Here is a 22,675-nt window from a genome sequence, read left to right as displayed (position 1 = left end):
CTGGAAAATATTCACGTTTAATGCCTCAGTCCGAAAATAGCATCTGCAATACAGTGCTACCATTTTATTGTCACATATGGTGCCATTCAGTTATAGACATCAAATCCATATCAAATGTAAAGGCTAGCATAGGGTAGTATTCAGTATTTGGTTCTGTTTCAGGGTGAATAGAAGTGGTTTATCATACAGTAAATAACGTTTACTTATGACCAAATAATGTGTCAGCAGGAATTAGTGAACACCAAAAAATAATCCAGTATAACTAAAGGCTGTTTTCTTTTTTATATCCAACTTCTGATTATTTTCTTATTCTCCTATCGACAAAAATCTCAGAAGGATGGCATTTTTGACAATGCTAATAATCATACAGACTAATCAAAGACACTTAAGAGTCAAATAAAACTATTAAGGGTGCTGAAGAATGAAAAAAATGGGTTTCTGCATTTTCACTTATCTAAGGAAGAAGTGCACGACGCAAATTGGATCTGCATGAGTATCAAACGAGATACATATTTTTACCCCTCACAATGAGCTATAGCAGCTGAATAATGGGACACGTTTAAGCAGAAAAGCCCATCGCTGACCACAAATTGAATTGGACGGCAGCCATCTTGGTTCAGCAACACACTGCAGGATAAGTGTGGGATGATACGGAGCATGGTGGATCCGAAAAAAGAGACATCAAAGTCAAGATCAAATTGTCTGATCCTGACCCCAACCCAAGATAAGAATATAGCCAATTTGTTCATTTAATAATCATATGAGCAAAGTGACACTACCTCAAATTCTCACTCTAAAGTGTTTTCTCTCAACCAATGAGGTGAAACTTTCTTCTCAGGGGGTGCCTAATGACTTCAGGAGTGTTAAAAAAAAGACCCAATTTAATTCCATGGACTCATATGCGCATGCATAAACAAATCCTCCCCCAGAAAATGGATTCGAGTCCATGTAAATGCAATTCGTTGTTATTTTTAAAACCATGATGTATGCAAAAAAGACATCAGAAGTTTTAAAAGATGAAGTTCAGCTTGAGTGCATTTTGTGTGTGACTCATCACAAGTTAAAGTGTGACTGGAGTTCTTGGAGGGTAAACTTAATTTGCTCAACTTCATCCCTACAGTTTACAAAAAAAAAAGAAATTCACTCCAAATTAGACTGGCTTTCTATCGGCCCTTCTTATCCTTGCACGTCAGGGCAACTGGAAAGTATCAAATGGATTTGCTTCAGGCTGGGATCTTTGATGTAGTCCCTGGGATGTATGCTCAAAATATTTCCATTGAATCTTTAAGTTAATCCAATATGTCAAAAATAATCATTCATGGTCCTGCAGGGTCTGAATGACTGACTAACAAAAGTTAATTCCTTCATATTGTGGTACCGCTGCTCATTAAACTCTAAAATCCTTCATAATTGAATTCATCATCGCTTGAAGAAAAGATGGCGGCTCCCTACCTATCCCTTAATGCACAGGTGTCAAAGTGGCGGCCCGGGGGCCAAATCTGGCCCGCCGCATCATTTTGTGCGGCCCGAGAAAGTAAATCATGAGTGCCGACTTTCTGTTTTAGGATCAAATTCAAATGATTATAGATGTACATTACATTTCCTGATTTTCCCCTTTTTAAAATCAATCATTGCAATTTTTAATCCAATTTTTTTCTTTTGTGTTTTTAGTTCAAAAAGCATTTTGTAAAATCTAAAAATAAATATACAAATATTTTCTGTTTTCCACTTTAAAAAAATATTTTGTTTCCATTTTAAATAAAAAAACATGATTAAAAGACATTTTCCATTACTAAGAAAAAAAGCTCAAATAAACATTGTTTTAGATCTATAAAAATGGACTATTTAGGGCTTTTGATCCAGTTCTTTTAATCCAATAAAAAAAAAAATCTAAATATTAGATCTAAAATGGTCCGGCCCACATGAAATGGCATTGACGTTAATGCGGCCCGCGAACCAACACGAGTTTGACACCCTTGCCTTAATGCATCAATGTTTCAAATAATACTTCTTATTTAAAAAAAAAAAGATTGGGCTACCTTTATTCCTCCAATAAAAAATGTTTTCGTCAATATTCACATTCCTGCAAGATTTTTTCATGCGTCGAGTGCCTGGTGAGTTCCCCCCATGTCACTGATGCGTAGCGTTGATGGCGAGATAATCACCCGCAGTGAGCGCCCACCGAGAGACCGACCGCAGCAAAATCATTAATGAACCGCTTTCTCCACAGTGACAAGGGCGTAAGGGGCCGCTACGTTGAGGAATAAAATATCATGCCGGGAAATGTGAGCGACGGCGAAACGAGGTTTGTTTTACCAACAAAGAAGTGTTTACAGCTATAGGGCGAGAAAAAAAATGTCATCGGCATTCCTCATTTATGCGGCAACACGCTAGCGAGTGTTTGTCATTTGCTCAGCAGAATTGTTAAAGTCATCAGTGGCTGAATTAATGGACTCATGCATGCGTGTGAAAGAGTGGAGGAGTTCGGGATGACTGCACGCAAATGGCAAAGCTTCACCGCAGATAACTTCTTCACCGAGTCTTTAATTAGATGTCTTCCTTCGTCGCATCGTAATTCTTGGAAATTAAAGTCGCCGTTTTGAACATGGTTCATCATGGCGGCGCTCACATTTATTCACCCACTAAGTTAGGCCGCGTCTTAAATTTCTATTCATATTCAACTGTCGTTTAGAAGAGAGAGAAATGTCCAGAAAGCACGAAAAAAAAAAAAAATCACACTCTGGGAAGCATCAGCTGGTCAGTGACTGAGCGACGAGTGGCATCCCCTTGGGGGTTAGCGCACTCTTTAGCGGGATGACGCATAGCTGTGATGCCAGCTGCTTTTGTTCGCCCTTACACTTGCTTTTAAGGGAAAATCCTTCAGCAAATGCTACAGGTTTAAGTTGCATTATTAATTAAGAAGGGTTCACATTCTCAACCATCCCCGCTTTTCTTCATAACGGCTGTACGAAAGGCTTTGGCGGAACGACCGCGAGGATCAATGATCACAATCGGCTCTAGAAAACCGTTTAAAAATGAGCCGTCCTCTGTTGTACAATCATTTTGGCCCAGTGTAGTGAAATAGCGCTCAGAAAGAGCGACGATTGTTGGCAATACTCAGCACATTTTAGCTGAAAAAGGTCAAGCGCCTTATCAGCGTTATTGGGGTGTAAAGTCTTTAAGAGATGCCTGGATTTATACGGCTTTATGTAATATTAATAATAGCCACAATTCCAACCCGGAATGAATCACTTTTATCTGCATTACGGCCTGGGAGGGACAGATAATTCCAAGCAAATCGGAGGCAACATCTTTCCCAGAACGGACTGCAAATGACCTCGGGTCCTTGCCAATTAGTACATATCTATAAAGTTGGAGTGCGTCACCACGTATAACAAACCCCGATCGTATTTTAGTGAGTACTTGGGCCATAATAGGTGGAAAATTAATACTGTAAGCCTTGAAATGATGCATCAAAACATAATCCGAAAAACAAGCGGGATAAATATGTCAGAGTGAAAATATGCACAGATGATTGCATCGGATCGCGTCTGCCCTTGTGAAGACGTGTCGATGAATCACGTAACAAACAAATCGAGGCTGCCAAATGAGATGAATTGACACTCGTATGTCCGGAGTGGGTCTTCTACTGCGATCACCTTGCAACAATCCTCTGGGGGATTTTTAATTAAGGGGGAAATAACATTGATTGAAAGTCGCATGACTCATATCAGCAGGTAAGTGTCAAAGCTTATGATGGAGATGGTTGCCCAGAGATGTGCCTTCCAATTATTCGACATTGCCCCCGGTGTCAATCAGTGTGTCGGCAAGGAAGAAAAACACCACTCCAAATGAAGACACAACACGGGGAGAAGCGGGGATGAACAAATAACAGACGTTTTGCATTTCAACTAGAAAATTGCAATGTTAGATTTGCATATTTAACTAAAAAACAACTTGCACAAGTGGCAGAATGCTTTTAAAACAGAAAAAACGATGTCAACATGTTGCAGACTTGTTTTTGGATTGCACAAAAAACATTCTTGTCTCATTTAAGAACTCCTAAAAAGCCATTGACTATACGTAAGCACACCAAAAAACAAACATTTTTCACCCCCTACCTTCCTGTTTTAGTACAAATCAGGCACCACGGCAACACTGTATGCCTTAAAAGACCACGTTAGCAAAATGTGCTGATGAATGTGATAACCCAAGTCAGATAAAGCCCAATTCCAGCATTAGGATCCTGCACACGGCCATGTTCAGTTCCACTTCACAGAAGGCTGTCATTAATCGACTCCAAACAAGGTTAGGCATTAAATCTGATTATCTCGCAGGGATAACAGGTACACAGTGACCGATGGAATGCCGAAGCAATGCTATTTACTTTTGAGGCAGTAAAGCTCTTTAGTTCCAACTGAAAAGCTGATCAAACAGCAGCAATACAAAAAAGAAATAAAGTAAAAATAACAAACAAGGATGGTAAGGTGAGGAGAGGATAATGATTGGAAGTGAAGCCAGGAATGTGCAGCTCACATTCAAAAGAATAATGTCCTCATCATGAATTGCATTCAAGCCAAAAAAGCAGATCGTTACAAATACCTTTAACGTGCACTTGCGTGGCAAATGGCTTCCATCACTTCAAAATGACTCATTTGTGGCTCAGTCAACATTATCGGATCTAATTTAGGCATCGTACTCCTCACGTGCTGTTTTTCGGATTGTTCATAGACCACTGCGTTATTTGTTGTAGAATTATTCACGATCTGTGCGTGTTTTACAAGAGAATATTAAATATTTTAATTGCGACCTTGGTCAGGACAAACGTGTCTTGAGTAAATTCCAGCCATATTCTTTGGACACAGTTAAGATAGCGGCTGTATTGAACGCACCATTGTCACATTTCACAAGGTGTCTGGATCACTAATTGCAAGGCTATAACCAGCGTCTGAGAGAAATGAGAAGCCGCAAATTAAGTCTAACATAATAAACATAAAGAAGTTGTTCACTCACTCATTGGTGACATATTAATATGTAGAAGTCAAAGCATTGCTTTTTAGTTCAATATAGTACTTAAATCACGCATAGGCACTTAATTGGATCAAACATTTATATCAAATTACGCCCAAAGTGAGATCTGACATGATTATAGACGCAAACACTTTCTTACCCAAAATCCTACAAATACACTACTATACTATTGAACTTCTTTTCAGTTGAAGATCATTCTGTCAAGACACTTCATATGGAGATATGTCAAAACTTCCACAGCCATCTAGTTGATTATACCATCAATACGAGCCCAGTAATTATGCCTCACGTGTCAGCTGACAGCCATAAATCTCAACATCATTTCAGTTTTCTGAGATGATAAAATGAGCAATCCAATTTCTTCACTATTATTAAAAGGTGGCTTCAGTCAAACATTTCACTGCTCACAGCGAGAAACGTCGGATTTCCATCTATTTGGACGTGTGTCCATTCAGCGTGAAGACACACAAAGGGAGGAAGCGCTTGAAAACACACGCTCAGCAAATGTGCATCGCAGTGTTTACATACGGAGGCCATTTTCCAAAGTGTACGTCGTGAGAGATTAATGGCCGAGGCCTTCGCCGAGGTAGAATTATGGCCCGGGCGAGTCCTTAGGTGGACGACGTCACCCCGCTACTTCACCCTGACCCATCGACGTGGGCTATTTATAAGCTTGCATCACTGACTGACACATTACATGTGCAGGGTGGCATTGTGAACTGCATTTAGAAAAATATACTGTCACATCATATTCCCTAGTTGGATCAAATTGTATTCATACTTCTTTGGTGATTGGACTAATCACCATTTTCTCATTTCGGCAAAGCTTCTGAAGTATTGAATTTACAGTGTATTTCATTAGGAAATTGTTTTTTTCTTCAATTCATCAACTTTGCCTGCATCCCCATGGCAAACATGTCAGGTTTCTATTTCTCCCACATACTCACTGAAGCTCTTATTTTGACATGGTGCACTACAGAAAGCTGAAGGCTGACTGGAGTGTCAATGCTATGCTGCTCAAAGCAGCTAAAACTACAACTGATCTTTATTTTAGTCCAATCCAGTCTGTGGGCTAAAAATATGTCAGGCCCGCTTTTGCCATACCCGGTCTTTTCCAAGGCAAGCACATCTGGCTTTGCCGTTTTTACGCACAATAGTATTGTATTATATCGAATAATTTCACATATCACACACATTTTGTAAAATAATCATCTAGCATTTATTGCATAACTAGTGTATTTCAGTGCAAGGGCTTAATTAATACACAAGTATATATATATATATACATATATATATATATATATATATATATATATATATATATATATATATATATATATATATATATATATATATATATATATATATATATAAAGGTCAGATTGGAATTTTAACTAAATTGAGATTAGAAAAACGATTGGGTCACATTTAAAAGAGATTATGTGCAAATAAATATCTGCCAATATGATGTGTGCAGTTGTTAGATTACACTTTAATACAACTCAAATCATTATTTACCTCACAAGTTTTTTTTCTGGAACATGAATAATAGTGCAAGTACTTTTTAGAAGCACACGCCAGTCATGTTATTTAAAGATTATTTGTGTAAAGGCCATAATAATGCAGTGGCTAAGTGGGCAGGAATAGGTACATACCTGGAGGTGCACCAGTTAAGTTAATGTATCAAAGAAAATGTATAACTGCTGGCTGTTTCCTTTGCCTTTTAATCGTTTTTACTTTCACACTAGTGTTTTGAGGCGCGGTTAGATAAAGTGCTTCTGTAGCGGAATGCCACATTTTATGGGCAGTATGTTTTCCGAAGTCGGACTGTGACTCACGCTGCAACAGCATTGCTGCAGGATAAAAGCCACACCAGGGAACATGGGGAAAAAAACAAAAAACAAAACAAAACAAAAAAACGCAAACATTCATATCTCATTTTCTTAAGAGGGCAACGCGGCAGACGTTTTAACACCTCAGCTGTAAGTGACTAGTATTGCGGGGTCACATGAGCACTTATGGAAAAAACATGTCTAATGTGAGTCATTGTCTCCGCCATGATACCAGACATCAGGGTCACGGTGGGTGGGAATGTGTCACAGGGACAAGACCTCTGATGTTGGATGTTGTAGTCGTAGTGACTGATAAAAGGTGTCGGTGACTTTGCCTATTTAGCGACAAGCATTTTAGCTTGATCGCGAGAGATTTTGTCACACTGGCGTTTTCATTGGTCTACTCTTCTGTACGCGGAGGACCACTATGAAAAGCAGTTTTCCGCTCTATGACAGAGCCAGTTTTTGACAAGTAGTCTATAGTCTTTCTTTGACATTTCAGAAGGCACAAGACCCCTGAGAAAGAGTACTTTCAAATAAGGTGGGCTAAACAATAGGGATTGAGGACAGTTTGCAAACAGGCCAGTTCTGTCCTGGAACCCACCGAGGGACTAGATGAGGAGAGGAGGGTGTTGGCAAAGCTCACATCCATCATGGACCTCTCACCCTCTCTCGGTGGGACTGTGAAAGCTTTAAGCATCTCCTTCAGTTGCAGACTCAGACTCCCGGCCAGCAAGAAAGGAGTGTGACAGCAGGTCATTTGCTCCATCAGAATTGGAACTCTATAACAGCAACAACACTGATCTGCTCTGTAAACAATTGCACGACTACATTTGATACTATTTATTCTAAAATATTACTCTATCTGTCTGGATTTTGTCTATGCTGCAATGGCAAGTGAATTTCCCCCATGGGGGACGGATAAAGGACTATTCTCTTCAATATCCAGGTACACAAAGATGTGTACAATTATTCCGAGTTAACCGAAATAATATCAGATCAGGCTAATGCTTTGGGATGCCATCAAAAAGATACAGTGAGGATTGTACAGTGTGACAGGCAATTTAGAGAAAATGATGCAAGAGAGATGGAAAGAAAATGATGTGGCATCTTAAAGGAATGACAATTCAAAAGGCGCTGCAAATTGTACATTTTGTTCATATTGAAGTGTAATGGTAGCTTGTAACGGTTAAATGAATAATGTGTATGTGACACTGTTTCAAGTGCGTTAATGTGTATGTGTAAGTCCTTAGACAACCTTGGCTATTTGTTTTTATTTATTTATTTTATGTGCACCGGGCCACGAGGTGACCAGGACACTTTGTAAATGAACACTTCAATCTGAGTATGTTTTGTTTGCAACCATCAAGATGGAATCATTTAAATACTATGCATCCTCGACAAACAAGTGTCCCTTCGCTGCAGGGTGCTTCAGAATGTATACTTGATTTACTTCAGGAGGAAAAGCAACTGGTAGAAAATGGCTGTATAAATAAAAAGGCAAAAAATCTACAAGGCCTTGCGCTACAGATGCTTCAAAGTGTTTTGGACCAAACAGTTTTTATTTTCCTTAAAGAAATAGTATCTAAATACAACACATTTAAGAGCTATTCTAAAGGACCGGAGTGCCACATAGATCTATAATCTATTCCTTTTCAAATTCCTTGGCTAGCAGCGGCAACAAGGGCACAGAGTGAGAGGAGCGAGGACAAATAGAGCAGGGAAATATTGACTCGAAGTTTCACTGTGTAGCAAAACACTGTTAGAGCTGGGATTACATTTCCTTGCAAGTTTTCAAGTTGGCTGGAATACCATGCACGCCCAAAAAAATGCTTTGTATGACAAGATTAATGTGCCTAATGACACGATAAATAGGTAAACCCAGTGGTCAACTACCTACTTATTCAACAATAATACATTTATGGTTTTCAAAGGATATATTTTTGGGTAGCATTTATTCATTTTTCTGGACCGCTTATCAACGTATTGTATATATATTTAAATAGTGTTGCTCTATGTATGATGAGGTATTTAGATGAAACCATTCATTTGTAAAAATGTGTAGTCAATATGTCACCAAATTGAGTAGAAATAGCATGAAATTGTAAAATAGCTTGAACTTGTCAGAAGGGGAAATTGACTCTAATGACAGATAATGCAAGTACATGATGTACTGCCAGGTTTTCAGGCATTAATGCACCAAAATCCCATTAATATGTCAGTAAATAGTAGGTCCGTGGGCGCACATTGCGACTAATGCGAATAAAATCCAGGTAATGGAGGTGAGGGCTTGTTAGCTCTTTAACTTGTGGGTGTAATGATGTTTTCAATGTGAGAATTCATAGCATGGTTTGTCACCAACGTGGATCTGACAAAAGTTGGTCTTTTTACCACATGGAAAATCACTTGATGGTTAAACATAAATTGTAATTACCTTGTCCGCAGGTTCCCCGGACTGGGGGGCCCATCGTAAATGGACAAGATGTCAAAGTCTTCCTCCAAGGCAAAGCCTTGAAACACAAGCTGTATCCGATTGTGCTCAGCTCCTACGATCACCCACGTGCAGTTGGCATAGTTGGGGTAACCGTAAGGGTAGCCGGGGCTCTCTATAGTCCCGTTGGAACTGTGTAGTGTGTAGCTACAGTTCTGAGCTGCAACGAGAGACAAAAAAAGGACATATAATTTACAAGTTGGATTATTGGCAGCATTAAAAGATCCTGGCCAGGATTCAAACATGTCGGAAAACATAAAAATACTCAAATCTGTGCACAATACTGTCAAAATTGACACGTTTACGACGACCTAAAGTAATTCCCCAAAATTCTGTTGGTTTGATGTGTGTGTTTTGTATGAACGTGTTGCAGCAGGGTTAGATTTGGTTCAGTAATACAATAGCTGAGCGTCACACTTTGCATTCCCTTTCTTATGAAATGAACATGCAGCTATCCTCTTATTAGGCGGAGCACGTGCACCTGACCTCATCCAAAAAGAAGCCTAATTTGTGTGAAATGCAATTCCAGGGGAAGGAGGCGGTTCCGCGCAGTGGCCTACTTCCGCCGTTTCGGTTATTTCCTCAGAAAGCCTGTTTATGACTATGAAATGCAATTAACAGTAGCCATTTTTGTTCGGCTATTGGTTTAAGGCTGTTAAGAGTCATGCGGCAACTCATAAATTACTTCATTTGACCCGCTCTCATTTTTAACCAGAAAAAAAGGCCCAAGCAATCAATCAGCAGTTGTTTTTTTCTTTTTTTCTCCTTTTCATTAAAGCTTTGAAATAGGCCCAGCAATTCAGTGACTAGCCTCCCATTAGCATCAGGTCAATACCAATATCCACGTAAAACCTCCACATCCACCTCTACCTTATATTATACACCCAGTTAGGTCAGTAAGCTCCTTTCATTATGGGCTTCCATCAGAGCGATCAATTGTTCATACAAGCAGCCTGATGGAGGTCCAAATAGGGTCGGACTAGGCGGCCAACCTCTCGTAAACAGTCAATAGAATATTTGGGTGTAAACGACAAAAGATAACCTGTGATCTTAAGGGGAAAGTATTTATAGATTCATAACAGAATTTCTCACTCAAATACCATTAGACAAGGATATACTTGAAGTCCAAGGATTGGCGTTATAGCGGCATATTTGTTATTAAAAGTTGATAGGTATACTTGCGGGCTTGAGAAAAATTTAATAAGCACAGTGAAGATATCTCAAAGTGAGGGTAGAAGTGCCAAGTGGCCAATTTTAGAATCAATATTGCCACACTGTATTGGCTTTAAGAGTAAGTTATTTTGAAGCGATGGCATTCTCACCGTTTTAAATGAAAGGATGTTGGATTCTGCTGAAAAAGACAACGCTTTATAAAAATGACATTAAAGAAGGACCCCATTCTAAAAAAATAGAGAACAATTCTTGGCCTGAATATTGGCTCCTGATTTCGTTTTACTTTGTTTGCACATGTGGAGAACTATTCTTGCCCAAATTCACCTCTCACCAAGAACAGGATTAATATGTTTAATTAATAAAACATTGGCTAAGACAGTTTCCCCATTTTGCCCTCTTGATAATCATTCAATTAATACAAATGCTCTATTGCAAAATAGAACCGGGCTAGATGAATCATCGGGTATAATTTTAGGTACAAGTAGACTGCAATCATTCTCCCTCCCGGGCAGCTCGAGGGAAACTCCGTTCATTGTCATCACTGACAGCTTTAGTGTCTAAATAACATACTGTGGAGTTCAATGTAAACTGCGGCATTGCAACGCTACTCGCGAGCTGCGCTTTCAAAGCCGAGAAGCTTTGATTAACAGAACTGGCACTCGGGGCATGAATGAATAATTGAAACTTCACCTGAGGTGCATTATGAAATTAGCTGCGGGGGAATGATGACCTACACCCGAGCCTCTCGGTGTAGATTTTAGAGGGAAAGCGCCTGGGCGGCCTGAGTCAGGCCTCGTAATATGCCAATAAGTGAACTATGGTTGAAGGTAGAATGTCATCGTTTCCCAAGTTGGGGGGAAAAGAAAAAATGCAGTTTCAGCGATCGGTGCTGAGGAGACGATGTGATTGTGTGCTAAGACAGCAGAGGGAATTTGGAATTGCAAAAGTTCATCGTTCGCAGTGTGGGTCTCTTCGCTGCAGGCTACGCTATGGCTGGCACTCAACATCTCCAGCGTGGCCAAATAGGTGCACGGGGAGAAGTGCGACCTTGCCTGAGAGGCACTTGGGGCCTTTGCATGTATGTTTATTGTAGGCGCAAGGAGAGTGTCGCTGTTTGCTTGGCGATGCGCTGTGACACTTTGATGAATTTACAACCCATGCACTGCGTTAGGACACGGTGAAGGAGAGAGGTGGAGAGAACCAAGGTGCGAAGCAAGCAAAAGTGGAAGTCAGAAGGCACGGGAAGTGAGATGTTTTGCGGAGAGAGACATCGGAAGGTCATTTAGAATAGCGAATAGTGAAGGAATGAGAGAAAATGGCAGCAGTTTTGGGCATGGAAGTCAACACAGACAACAACAATGTCAAGCAGGAGAAATGAGTCTAGAATGGGAAGACACAAATAACATCATTTCTGGGATTGTTTGCCTTTGTCGTGTGTGGGATAAGAGCTGTTTGAGATTGGATATTAAAGGTATTTTTTATGTCTGTCTCACATTGAAAATATGAAAAAAACCTTATTAAAGCCATTGTGTTATTTATACGATGTTCAAGAAATAATCAAAATATGACTCCAAAATGTCCAGTGTATCTTTGCTTCTTCCCAAATGACACACAGTTTTTACATTGGTGTCTTCCTAAATGACACAAAGTGTTTACATTGGTTGGTGTCATCAGCACACTAATCTCATCCAATCATGCCATTGTATGCCTCACTTTGTCTAGTTACACAAGTTAGACAACGCGTCTCCAAAAATGCATTCAATTCCACCAAATGTCTTCATAAGTGTTCCCTTCACTGGATCTAATTGGGAATCCCACAAAAAAAGTGCCATTTATCTCCTCACTAAACTTAATAGGCACAATGCATTCAGGCAGGTAACATTCTCCTGGCTAAGACCAGACTTGTCCATTAGGCTGCCAAATAAAGACGCGTAATTTGTCACTTGACGGAACACCTTTCTGCCGCATGGACTCCCACCACGGCGCGCATCCAACACTTGGCCTTGTGCTTGTAAAGCAATAATTATTCCAGCGCACGGCGCTCGTGCTCAATGAGGATAGAACTGCAGCATTTCCAAACACTTTGACGACTTACTTTGAGTTGATTTGATGGAGGACTTTGTTACGAGCTAATTTAGTGAACACAGAAGTATTTTATTCAAATCCACATAGGAACATGGTTATGATTTCACCAAAAGTTGCTGCATTTCAATCAATCAAAAGCCTTTATTGTCATCATACGAAGAGCCGCTGCACCCGTGCCGGCCGCCATCTTGGATCCAAAAATCTGCAACTTCAACATTTCAATTTGCAAAGCACGGCGATATGGCCCAGAGCTGGATTGCAAACACTAAATGTTGTTTGCGACAAGCTTTTTAGTATTTATATAACAAACTACTATAAAAAATGGTGTTCTCTCAAAGAGAGAAAAAAAAACGAGGGTTGAAACTAGCCTCTAGCAGGGTCATTTTTAACCAGCAATACAAGCCGAGTTGCCCATCTTTCAATTTACTGATGCATTCTATGAAGCAGTGAATGAATGGAGGTATTATTTCTACTCATTATCCCACTTGAGCCGCACCGTGTTTATCCTCAGCAGCCCACGCGTAAAACTTAAAGATGATGAAGAGGGGAAAAAATAGCCCTTTCAGAGTCAAAAGCTTGTTATACTTGATGATCCTCCACTCCGCTTCCCATGGGAGTATTTTTTCCTCCTTGTTTTTTTATCAAATAATAAATCCTATTGGAAAAATAAATGAAGGCAAAAGAGACAAACAGGTTTAATGCATAGTGTCGTTCAAGAAGCCTCATTAATAGTTCGCCTCATTGAAGATGCATGTTGTTGCCATAGCAACGACACAAAAAAGCAGGAACAAATCCCTTCTTTCAATTATTTATTATTGCTGCAGTCCGCCTTAACACTTAATGTCGCACTCACTTTTTCCCCTTTCATTTGTTTTGCTCGCTAATACACACCTAAGTTAACAGTGGAAGTCAATTAACGGCACATTTTCACGCCACCGTATGAACAATTGTGTGATAATTCGCGTGAATGATCAAAATATAAAAGATGATTCTTGTGAATAGACTTTAATATGAGGTGCACAATTTAGTTTTTTTTTTCAACTAGTACTCCAAAAGGTATTTTAGACACTATTTTTGAGAACCATTTGACAAATAATGTAAAAAAATAAAAAAACCACACATGGAGTGTAGGTTCTAAAGAGTGTTAGTACTTATGAAGCAGCTTAAGGGCAACATTCTTACAGCACAGTCTAATTGTGGTGGGCTCGATAGAAGAACTGACCCCACAGCTTAATTGATTTGTTGGTGCAGTAAACATTTTCCAATCAGGGTTTATAGTCCAAGTCATTACTATCAAGTCTTCATTTGGCTCATCATTAAATGCCGTTTTTAGAATGATGTTTCTATTTAAGGGGGAGATACTACAAACATGAAACTGGGAATCCTTGCGGTGTGGCTAGCAGGTTTTCGTTCAGTTTTGTTGATTGAGTGATATTTATTCTACTTTGAGTACATACAAACTGGAAAATATCATTCCTATTCATCTCTACACGTGAATTCAAACAGGAGATATTCCGCAAATCGCTTTTCCAGCACATAAGTGAGCCAAGGAGAGAGTAAGAATGGAAATCCCGTAAGTGTTGTATATTAAACCCAAGAGGGAGCCGCGATCCAAAGGCCAGATCATGAGTGCCCCAGCAGGCTATTTTCATCCATCACCAAGAGCTGGTTGAGAAGCAAATGATCAATCAGCTCACTTGAAATTAGTGTGGAACGCTTTAACCTTTCGATTCTCATCTCAAATGTCTCCTAAGAAAGGCCCACGTGTGTCAGAAGTCCGTCGTCATAATGAATCAGCAACGCGGGCCCACACGAGCTGTTCTTTTGTTTGAGATTTTCCTGTGAACATCATCTTCATCTTTAATGATTGTGAGCTGTATTTATTCGTGCGTCACGCTTGGATGACTTTTGAATAAATATATGGCTTTTTCTGGAGTCAATAATGCTGCTTAAACGAAGAGAAAACCAAACGAGACTCTCCCTATAATTCACGCTAAGTACTGCCATTAGCAAAGGTTCTCTCTACGCGTTGATATTGCAGCACTCCCACAAAAAAAAGGAGCCCAGACAGATTGTGCCTATCTTGAATATAAAGAGAAACGACACAGGAAACTAACAAGACAAAGACAAGGACGAGTTACCTGCCCTAGATCTAATCTCCAATCTCCCGGATCATTGCAGTCAGATAAGAGCAGCCAAAGTCAGGAAGCCATTGAAAGCCTTTCCCTGAGCTCGCCATCTTTACAAGGCGGCGGGGGCATCTACATCGGCCCCTCTACGGGAGGATTTAGAGAAGCAAAATTCCTAGTCTGACAGGGACAACTCCCGAACGTAGATAGGGAAGAAAACTCAAAACTCTCTTTGGCAGCTCTTCGGCACATTTTCTTCACAAAGCAGGGCATGTATCGATTTTTTTTTAAACCCTAAGCAGAGGATTTAATTTTCTCAAGTGTGATAGAACTTGGAGCGGTTGCAATGGTCAAACTACGTCAGCCTGCTGCCCGCGGCAACTAACAAGGTTGAAAAGTTGAATGAAGTAGTCCGATGTGATTGCGCACAGAGGCCAGTCAACTCCAACTCTTGTTTAAAAGCACAATATCACTGAAAAATTAATATTTTGGTCCAGACCAGTGTAGGAAAAGAAGTACCACCAATCAATCAGTGTGCAACCTTGTATATAGATTAACACGAACAGCGGTCTAATTTGCAAAATAAAATATTGCATTATATTTATCCATTCATTTCCTGCACATCTTATCCTCACAAAGGGTGTGGGGGGTGCTGAATCCTATCCCAGCCAACTATGGGAAGCATTATGTTTAATACATTCTTACTTTCTCCCATTATTTTTTTTTTTACTGTAAACACCATTACATCTTATAAAGCAATGTTTAGTGCTTAATACGGGGGAACGTCCGAGCTGAAGCAAGCTTTTGTGATCTTCCTCCACCCCAATAAGTGCCACTTAAATCAGTCAAATGCAAAAGGACATCCGATTTTTAAGTTCAGAAGCCCGAACTCGGCGCCTGAGTGTAAAAGTCAATGAGCCTGAGCCTGCGCCTACGAGCAAATGGCAGCATGCATGCATTTATGATTTTTTGGGGGGGGAGTGTGTATGAATTAGTAAGCGTCCGAGTGTGCGAGTCATGGCGGTGGCTGAGATTAGTGTGACAAAGCGCGGTGACGGAGCTCGGGCCATCTGGAAAGGGATGACGGCACGACAAGGAGGAACGCCAAAGGGCAGAGGGGGCGACGCATTGGCAGGTGGGATTAGGAATAACAAAACAGAACGACTCGAGGAAACACTCGCAGACTTTTTTTTTTTAATATCACTAGGTCATGACCTGCTTGTCAACAATGTAATAACCCGTGAATAAAATAAGCCGACAGCTCGCGCAGACTCACACGCGCCGCTATTTGTCCAAATCGGAGTCTACTTAATGACCGATAAGAAAACGAGCCCTCCAAATTGATCATTTGCTATACGGCGGAAAATCACCCGGCACTCCAAAATGCACATAAACACAAGGCCTCTGCTAATAGTTATTGCCGATTTCTGTGTGGTATTTTTTCCAGGTTTCTTGACGTAGTCGTCTGACGGCGCTGCACGATTTTTCTTGGAAGAAATGTTATATTTTCCGTTTTTTCTAGTTCTCCCCCTTTTTCATGTATTGCTCAGCGGTGAATGTAGAGAGCAGATGGGAGATGGGAGGCAACAGAGCATGCGGCAGATTGGAGATTGAACGAAGCAGGAGGACAGGTGGGAGAAAGGTGAGATGAAGCAAAGGCGGCATTAAATGCATTGGACAGCATTGGGAGTGATTGGCCAACGTTTGGGCCAATATGTCTAGGTCAAAAGCACATTATCCTAGGAGCCCACACACAAGAAATATAGATTTTCTACATTAAAAGTCATGAGTGCAAGACTGGGTTATTTAAAATAATGGTTAGAAGACTCCGTTTGTCTACATAGGAACTGAAAATATGATGCTCATAGCTAAAGTACTTGAAAATAATGGTAAAAGTATGGCATATTAATAAGTCTGACCTAGTTGACTTCCGCTAACACATTCCCTTCGTTTCAGCAACTCGCATTTGCCTAATTTAGTATGAAATTAGACGCAGAAATCTGATCTGATCGCGTCAAATAGCCTTCTAAAGTGTGACTGTGCCTAATTGGGGGTGCAAAGCCATGAACACATTGGAGAAATCCCAATTTCGAGACCCGGCTTGTGATCCGGCAAGTAGCAGCTGTTTGCTTGGCTTGTTGGCGACTGAAGCTATCCGTGGTCCTGAAAATCAGTTTACTCGAATTGGTGGCGACGAGAGCTACCCCTGGTCCTGAAAATTAGCTTACCCACTCAGAACACTTGCAAAGTCAACAGGCTGTAAAAAATACCCTGTATTTGATGTCTATAACCCCCAATGACAGTGAAAGAGTTAAGCAAAACAACCCTGAAGGTATCTTGCGAAAAATACATATACAGTACGATGCACTATATGGTATTTATATTTACGCTAGTGAAACCAACTTTGAAGAACAACAAGAGGCAAAAAGCCAAGAAAATAACATTCAAGAGAGCTCTGTTGATCACATATGTTTTATATATATATATATATAGTATATATATATATATATATATATATATATAGTATATATATATAGTATATATATATATATATATATAGTATATATATATATATATATATATATATATATATATATATATATATATATATATATATATATATATATATATATATATATATATATATATGTATGTGTATTTATGAGAATGAAATATTTCAACTGTTTGGGAAAAAGAGGATGTGGATATGGTATTTTTTCCCTATTTCCAAGTATCGGATGAAGACTAACAGCAGATCCACAAAATCAGGTGGATCGGACTAGACTTGCACGCCAAAATATGGGACATTGCTATAATTAACCCCTTTGGTGGAAAAGAGCTTAGTGAAATTAGCGAGGAGCTTGTGCAACACTATCAAATTGGTATCACTGCTAAAAAAAATCTGCTCTACCAGTCTCCAAATAAATACATATAGAGTTTATTAAAAAAAAAAGGCTAGCTTGTGAAGCATTACTGCAGATTGCATCACCATCAACATCATCATTATCATCATAGCACATCAGCATGAAGAAAAAAAAAAACATGAAGAGGAAGATGTAGCGTGATCAGACACTTCTGGAGCCAGAACAACTATTCAGATGTCATCCTCTCTTAGTGCCAGACCGCCCTCGGGTTCCTTCCTCTGTAGGGTTCAGCTTGATTACCACTTATTGAGCGACGGGTCCTTCGGGAAGGTTGTTTTTGATCGCTCCGAGCTCTCTTTGACACATCTCTATCTCGACAACCCTCGGGAGACGCAGCGAGAGAAGCAGCACAGGCGGGATACAATGCTGTTTTAAAGTCAGGCACTGTTTGACAAATGAATATCTTATTTTTTGCACCTGAGGCGAGCTAACTGTTGCTTATCAAAGCACCAACAGATAAGGAATATTTAGCACTTTGAAACCGAAAGGACACCAAACATGGACCATAGGCTTCATTTTTTTTGGGTTACCCTGTGCTACCTTTCTGTGTGGGGCTCTGGTGCCCCTTAATGGGGGTGCCGGGCAACTGCCGGTGGCTCCTGAAAGCTCAAGTGAGCAGCATCCACTGACCTCCATCGAGCCATGACAAGTCAGCGTTGATTGGTTCAACACTCTGATGAGGACACTGAACCTTTAAGAATAAAAAAAGGACTATATGTGACAAGTTCAGTCACCTGGTGGGTGGGAGTGTATTTCAAGCACAGGATTTCTGAAACTCAGAAGCACATTCCCACTCACTTGTGGATTATGTGCCCAAGATTTGTGTGGGCAAGAGTCACACAGTGTGATGCTATCGTATATTCTGTGGCCTCATCCATATCTGGACTAGGGGAGATAAAAAATAAATAAAAATGTGCTATCCAGTATATATATCTGGGAAAAGCCAGGTGGTATTGTATATTGGGGAAGGTTATCTTTTGGATTGGGGGGGAAAAATGTTTCTAAAGTTAACAAGAAAAAATAAAACTGCATTTAAAAACAATCAATTTAATGCTCAACTAAAGAACAACGACAATCATTAATGTGGTGTGGGGGGGGGGGGGGGGGGTGGTACTTCAGTTTGCCAAGGATTCAAAAGAAAGACATCCCCTCTCTCGGTATTGATGCTGAAAGCCTGCTTGCCCTTTTTTTCTTCTCCCCCAAGAATTGCCCACCTCCCCTTAGCACTCTTAGCTGTTTGGAAGAAGGGGAAAAAAGGCACAATCAACCTTCCCGATAACACAACTCCTTTCTAAGTTCCCTCCTCTAAAAACCACCACTGCAGCTCCACTTCTCCCTGGCTGAGGGAACCTCTTGTTGCAATTCAACAGTTCCCAAAATAGGCTTGTCGTGCATTTATTAGCCGCTTTGAATCCATAACATTTCTAATCTGCAGTTTATCATTTCACAAAACACAACAATAAACAATATCGCTACGTTAAAAGCAACAAGGATGCAACCGCGTCTTGCTCATTTGCATTCAGAGTGGTAGTAGGTGGTGGGATTTATGTGTGTGTGTGTGTGGTGTGTGCGTGGTGGGAAAGATGAGGGGGGGTTGCTGCAGCATTTTGCATGACTTCAGCTTTTCTGCGGGGACTCACCCTTTACTGATGCGCTGACGAGCCCCACGTAGAGCAGAAAGACGAGCCGACTCCAACGATGCGCTCCTCTCCCTCTCATGGCAGACAAAATCCCGGTCGTGCCCCTCGTCTGCCGTGCTGCGCATTCCGGTCTCCTATCGGGTCCCGTCGTCCCGTCCCGACTCGAAGCGCGCTGACGCGGCATGGTCCAAGCTTCCTCTCGGGGTCTACGATGGAGGTGATAGTTCTCAGATGCTCAGCCAATTGGGATTCACTCGGTGTCGGTGCTGAGAAAAATCCCAATTCATGGAGGAGGCTCGGATCTCGCAGCTGGATTGAAGCATGTCTCGCAGACACCGATCGCCTCAGAGTCTGGTGGAGCGGGGGGATGGATTTCACACCTGGGGGGTGGAAAGAGAGTTGGGAGGGGAGGTGGGGGGGTTAGTCTTCCACACAGCCAAGAATATGCTTCAAGTGAAAGCTGTTGGATTCCGCCAAATAAAATCAAAAATAAAAATCACGACAATCTCTCGTCCTCTGATCACGAACAACGTCAAAAGGAGCAGAATCTTCCTCTTCCTCCTCCTCCTCCTTCTCCTCCTCTTCTTCCTCGGGCTTCTCCCAAATATCTAAATATCCAACCAGTCACCATTTGCAGGCATGGTAATCCACCTCAAACTGGGCTCGCATAGAAATGAGCAGATATCTCTGGAGAGGGTCGTGATCCGTAAAGGGCGAAATAAGAAGCCGTTTCACAAAGTTCTTGGACCCGCATCGGTGTCTCAAGAACCGAAACGACGGGATGTTGAGGAACGCAGGGTGCAGGTAGTTATTCCCAGGGTAGTCGGACGCGGCGTCTGACCTGACAGCGTCGTCTCGACTCTGTGTGACGCCAAAATCAGACTGCAGACCTTCTCTCTCTCCTCTCTCTCTCTCTCCCTCTCTCCCTCTCTGTATCCCCCCTTTCCCCCTCTCCACCTGCGCCTCCCAGTGTCAATCCACGCGGATTTCCCATTGGAATATCAACAAATGCTTTGTCAGAGTAACAGGACAATGATGTTGAACAAACATTTCGTCCATTATTCCTCCATGAATTCAGAGATTTGCAGGAAAAATACGGGATCGTTTCAAAACTTCCATGCAGATTTGGTTGTTAAAACACCACATAATCCGCGAAACTATTCTTATCGATGCATATCGGATGATTGATTGCCTTTTTTCCCGTCAAATGAGCCATATTGGACGTCTATCGGAATCAACGGCAGTGTAAAATGAGGAAATCATTAATGCTTACCTTGTTTTATGTTTGCATCGGCTGCGGTGCGGACGACAGGGAACTGCTGGTGCACAATTTAAGGTTTTAATGGGCGGAAAAATGACAAAATCATCGCGTAAACAATAAAAGTGGGAAGAAATGAGCAGAAATACAAACAGAGAAACACGACAACAACCGGTAGGGACAATCGAAAACACCTGGGTCACACGAGGGAAAGGAAGGAGCAGCTGAAAGTAATGAAAAACAATCATGCGGACAGGAAACAAACTCAAACAAACAAAATATGACAAAAGTGAATGAGTCAGATGCATATTTTTAGTGATAGTACTCAAACAAATTGCAGGAGAAAAAGAAAATGCTCATCCAAAGCAAAAATCTGCAAGAAAATAGTCAAAATGCAAGATAGTTTAATTTATCAGAATGGATTTATAGTTAATCTCATTGTGCAATTGTGCAATAAAAATAAAGGCATATTTGCATTCATTATGTAAAACAAGATACTATATTTCCACAATTTAGTGCACCGATTTCAACATTTTGTCAGCTTTTGACTCTTTAAAAGAGTTGAATTGACTCACTCCCTCAAGTGTTCAAATATAAAAGTACAACTACGTAGGCTAAACTCAAGCTTCACTTTTCCTGTAGTATTCTTTTTAAAAATGAACATTTAAAACAAGAAAAAAATATCCAATTATTGACCAAAGGATTAAAGGAATCATTTTTGAGGATTTTTTCTTTCTTGTGCATTTGACAGCAATATTGGATTTATTTCAGCACACACAATTATTTCCATCAATAACAATAATTGATTGTCATCATATTACAGTTGTAGCCATGACAAATGTATCATTCAGTCAGCGGATTGGAAAGCCGTGGAACATAGAGCTGCCCACGTCTGATTCACTAATCGTGAAATTGATGTTTAATAGTCTGGAACGTCCAATGGTGAAACAGAATGTCATTTCCAGTGCTGGCATATGGCCGTTATGATTAGTTTTCGGCAATTCACCGTGCAGGATAATGAAATGTGGAGTGGCCTTCAACCTCAGGGATCATTAACACTTTCACATCGCCGGATTCAACAAAGCAAACTTATTGCACGGCGCACACGTTCTGCAATAATGAGGAATTCATGTGAGCTTACATTCAATGTCAAATGAGAAGAAGAAAATACTGTAAATGCACTATAAATATTGGATTTGCTGATATTAAAAGATATAAATATATGACATTATTGGATATGGAATGCTTGTACGGCTACACAACCTTAGAATTGGCAAGTTATTGAACAAATGATTCATATCCTCATATTCTGCAGGTGGTGGATCTACAGTACATCATTTGAAATATGATGTTCAACTACACCTGTGAAGTTAAGGTGTCAGAGGATACTGCATACTATTATTTCTATTATTAGCCAGCATGGATCCAAGGAATGACACCAGCAACTAAGCAAAGGAGAAAATTGAAATCTCTGCACTCACTGTGCGCTAAATTCACCAAACAGTTGCTATCTTCAATAGAGAAATTAACTTTCTGCCAATAACAGAACAAAAGAGAGATGTGATTTTTAAGCAATAGTACAAGCACAGCACTTGTGTATCACTTTTCTAACCAATATTCTTTTTCAAATGAATAATATGACTATATGTGCCATCTTTGTCTTTTTTCCATTAGGTTGATAGACAGAATACACCCTAGATTGATATAATTCCGACTTGAGCATGATCAATTTTGCACATTTTCAGACCGCGTAGCCCACATGTGTGAAAGTGGCGGCCCGCGGGCTAAATCTGGCCCGCCGCATCATTTTGTGCGGCCCAAGAAAGTAAATCATTAGTGCCGACTTTCTGTTTTAGGATCAAATTAAAATAGAGTATAGATGTATATCAAATTTCCTGATTTTCTCCCTTTTAAATCAATAATTGTATTTTTTTAATCCATTTTTTCTGTGTTTCGAGTTTAAAAATCATTTTGTAAAATCTAAAAATATATATAAAAAAAGCTAAAATATTTTTTTTTGATCTATAAAAAACTGAATATTCAGGGCTTTTAATCCAGTTCTTTTAATCCATTTATTAAAAAAAAATCTAAATATTATATCTAAAATGGTCC

General features: G+C 40.3%; 1 protein-coding gene across 1 annotated transcript in view; it reads right to left on the bottom strand.

The window, feature by feature from the left end:
- csmd2 (CUB and Sushi multiple domains 2) overlaps positions 1–20,917 on the bottom strand; it is a 108,568-nt gene extending 87,651 nt beyond the window's left edge. The window contains exons 1-3 of the mRNA XM_077589836.1: positions 20,579–20,917; positions 19,306–19,685; positions 9,298–9,514 (exon numbers count right to left, since the gene is read on the bottom strand). Coding sequence (XP_077445962.1) covers positions 9,298–9,514; positions 19,306–19,489 — 401 coding nt within the window. The 5' untranslated portion in view covers positions 19,490–19,685; positions 20,579–20,917. The remainder of the gene's footprint in view (positions 1–9,297; positions 9,515–19,305; positions 19,686–20,578) is intronic.
- Positions 20,918–22,675: the final 1,758 nt, after the last annotated feature.

Source organism: Stigmatopora argus, chromosome 21 (genome assembly GCF_051989625.1).
Source record: "Stigmatopora argus isolate UIUO_Sarg chromosome 21, RoL_Sarg_1.0, whole genome shotgun sequence".
Classification (NCBI taxonomy): Eukaryota; Metazoa; Chordata; class Actinopteri; order Syngnathiformes; family Syngnathidae; genus Stigmatopora; species Stigmatopora argus.
This window is presented reverse-complemented; position numbering and strand designations above follow the sequence as displayed.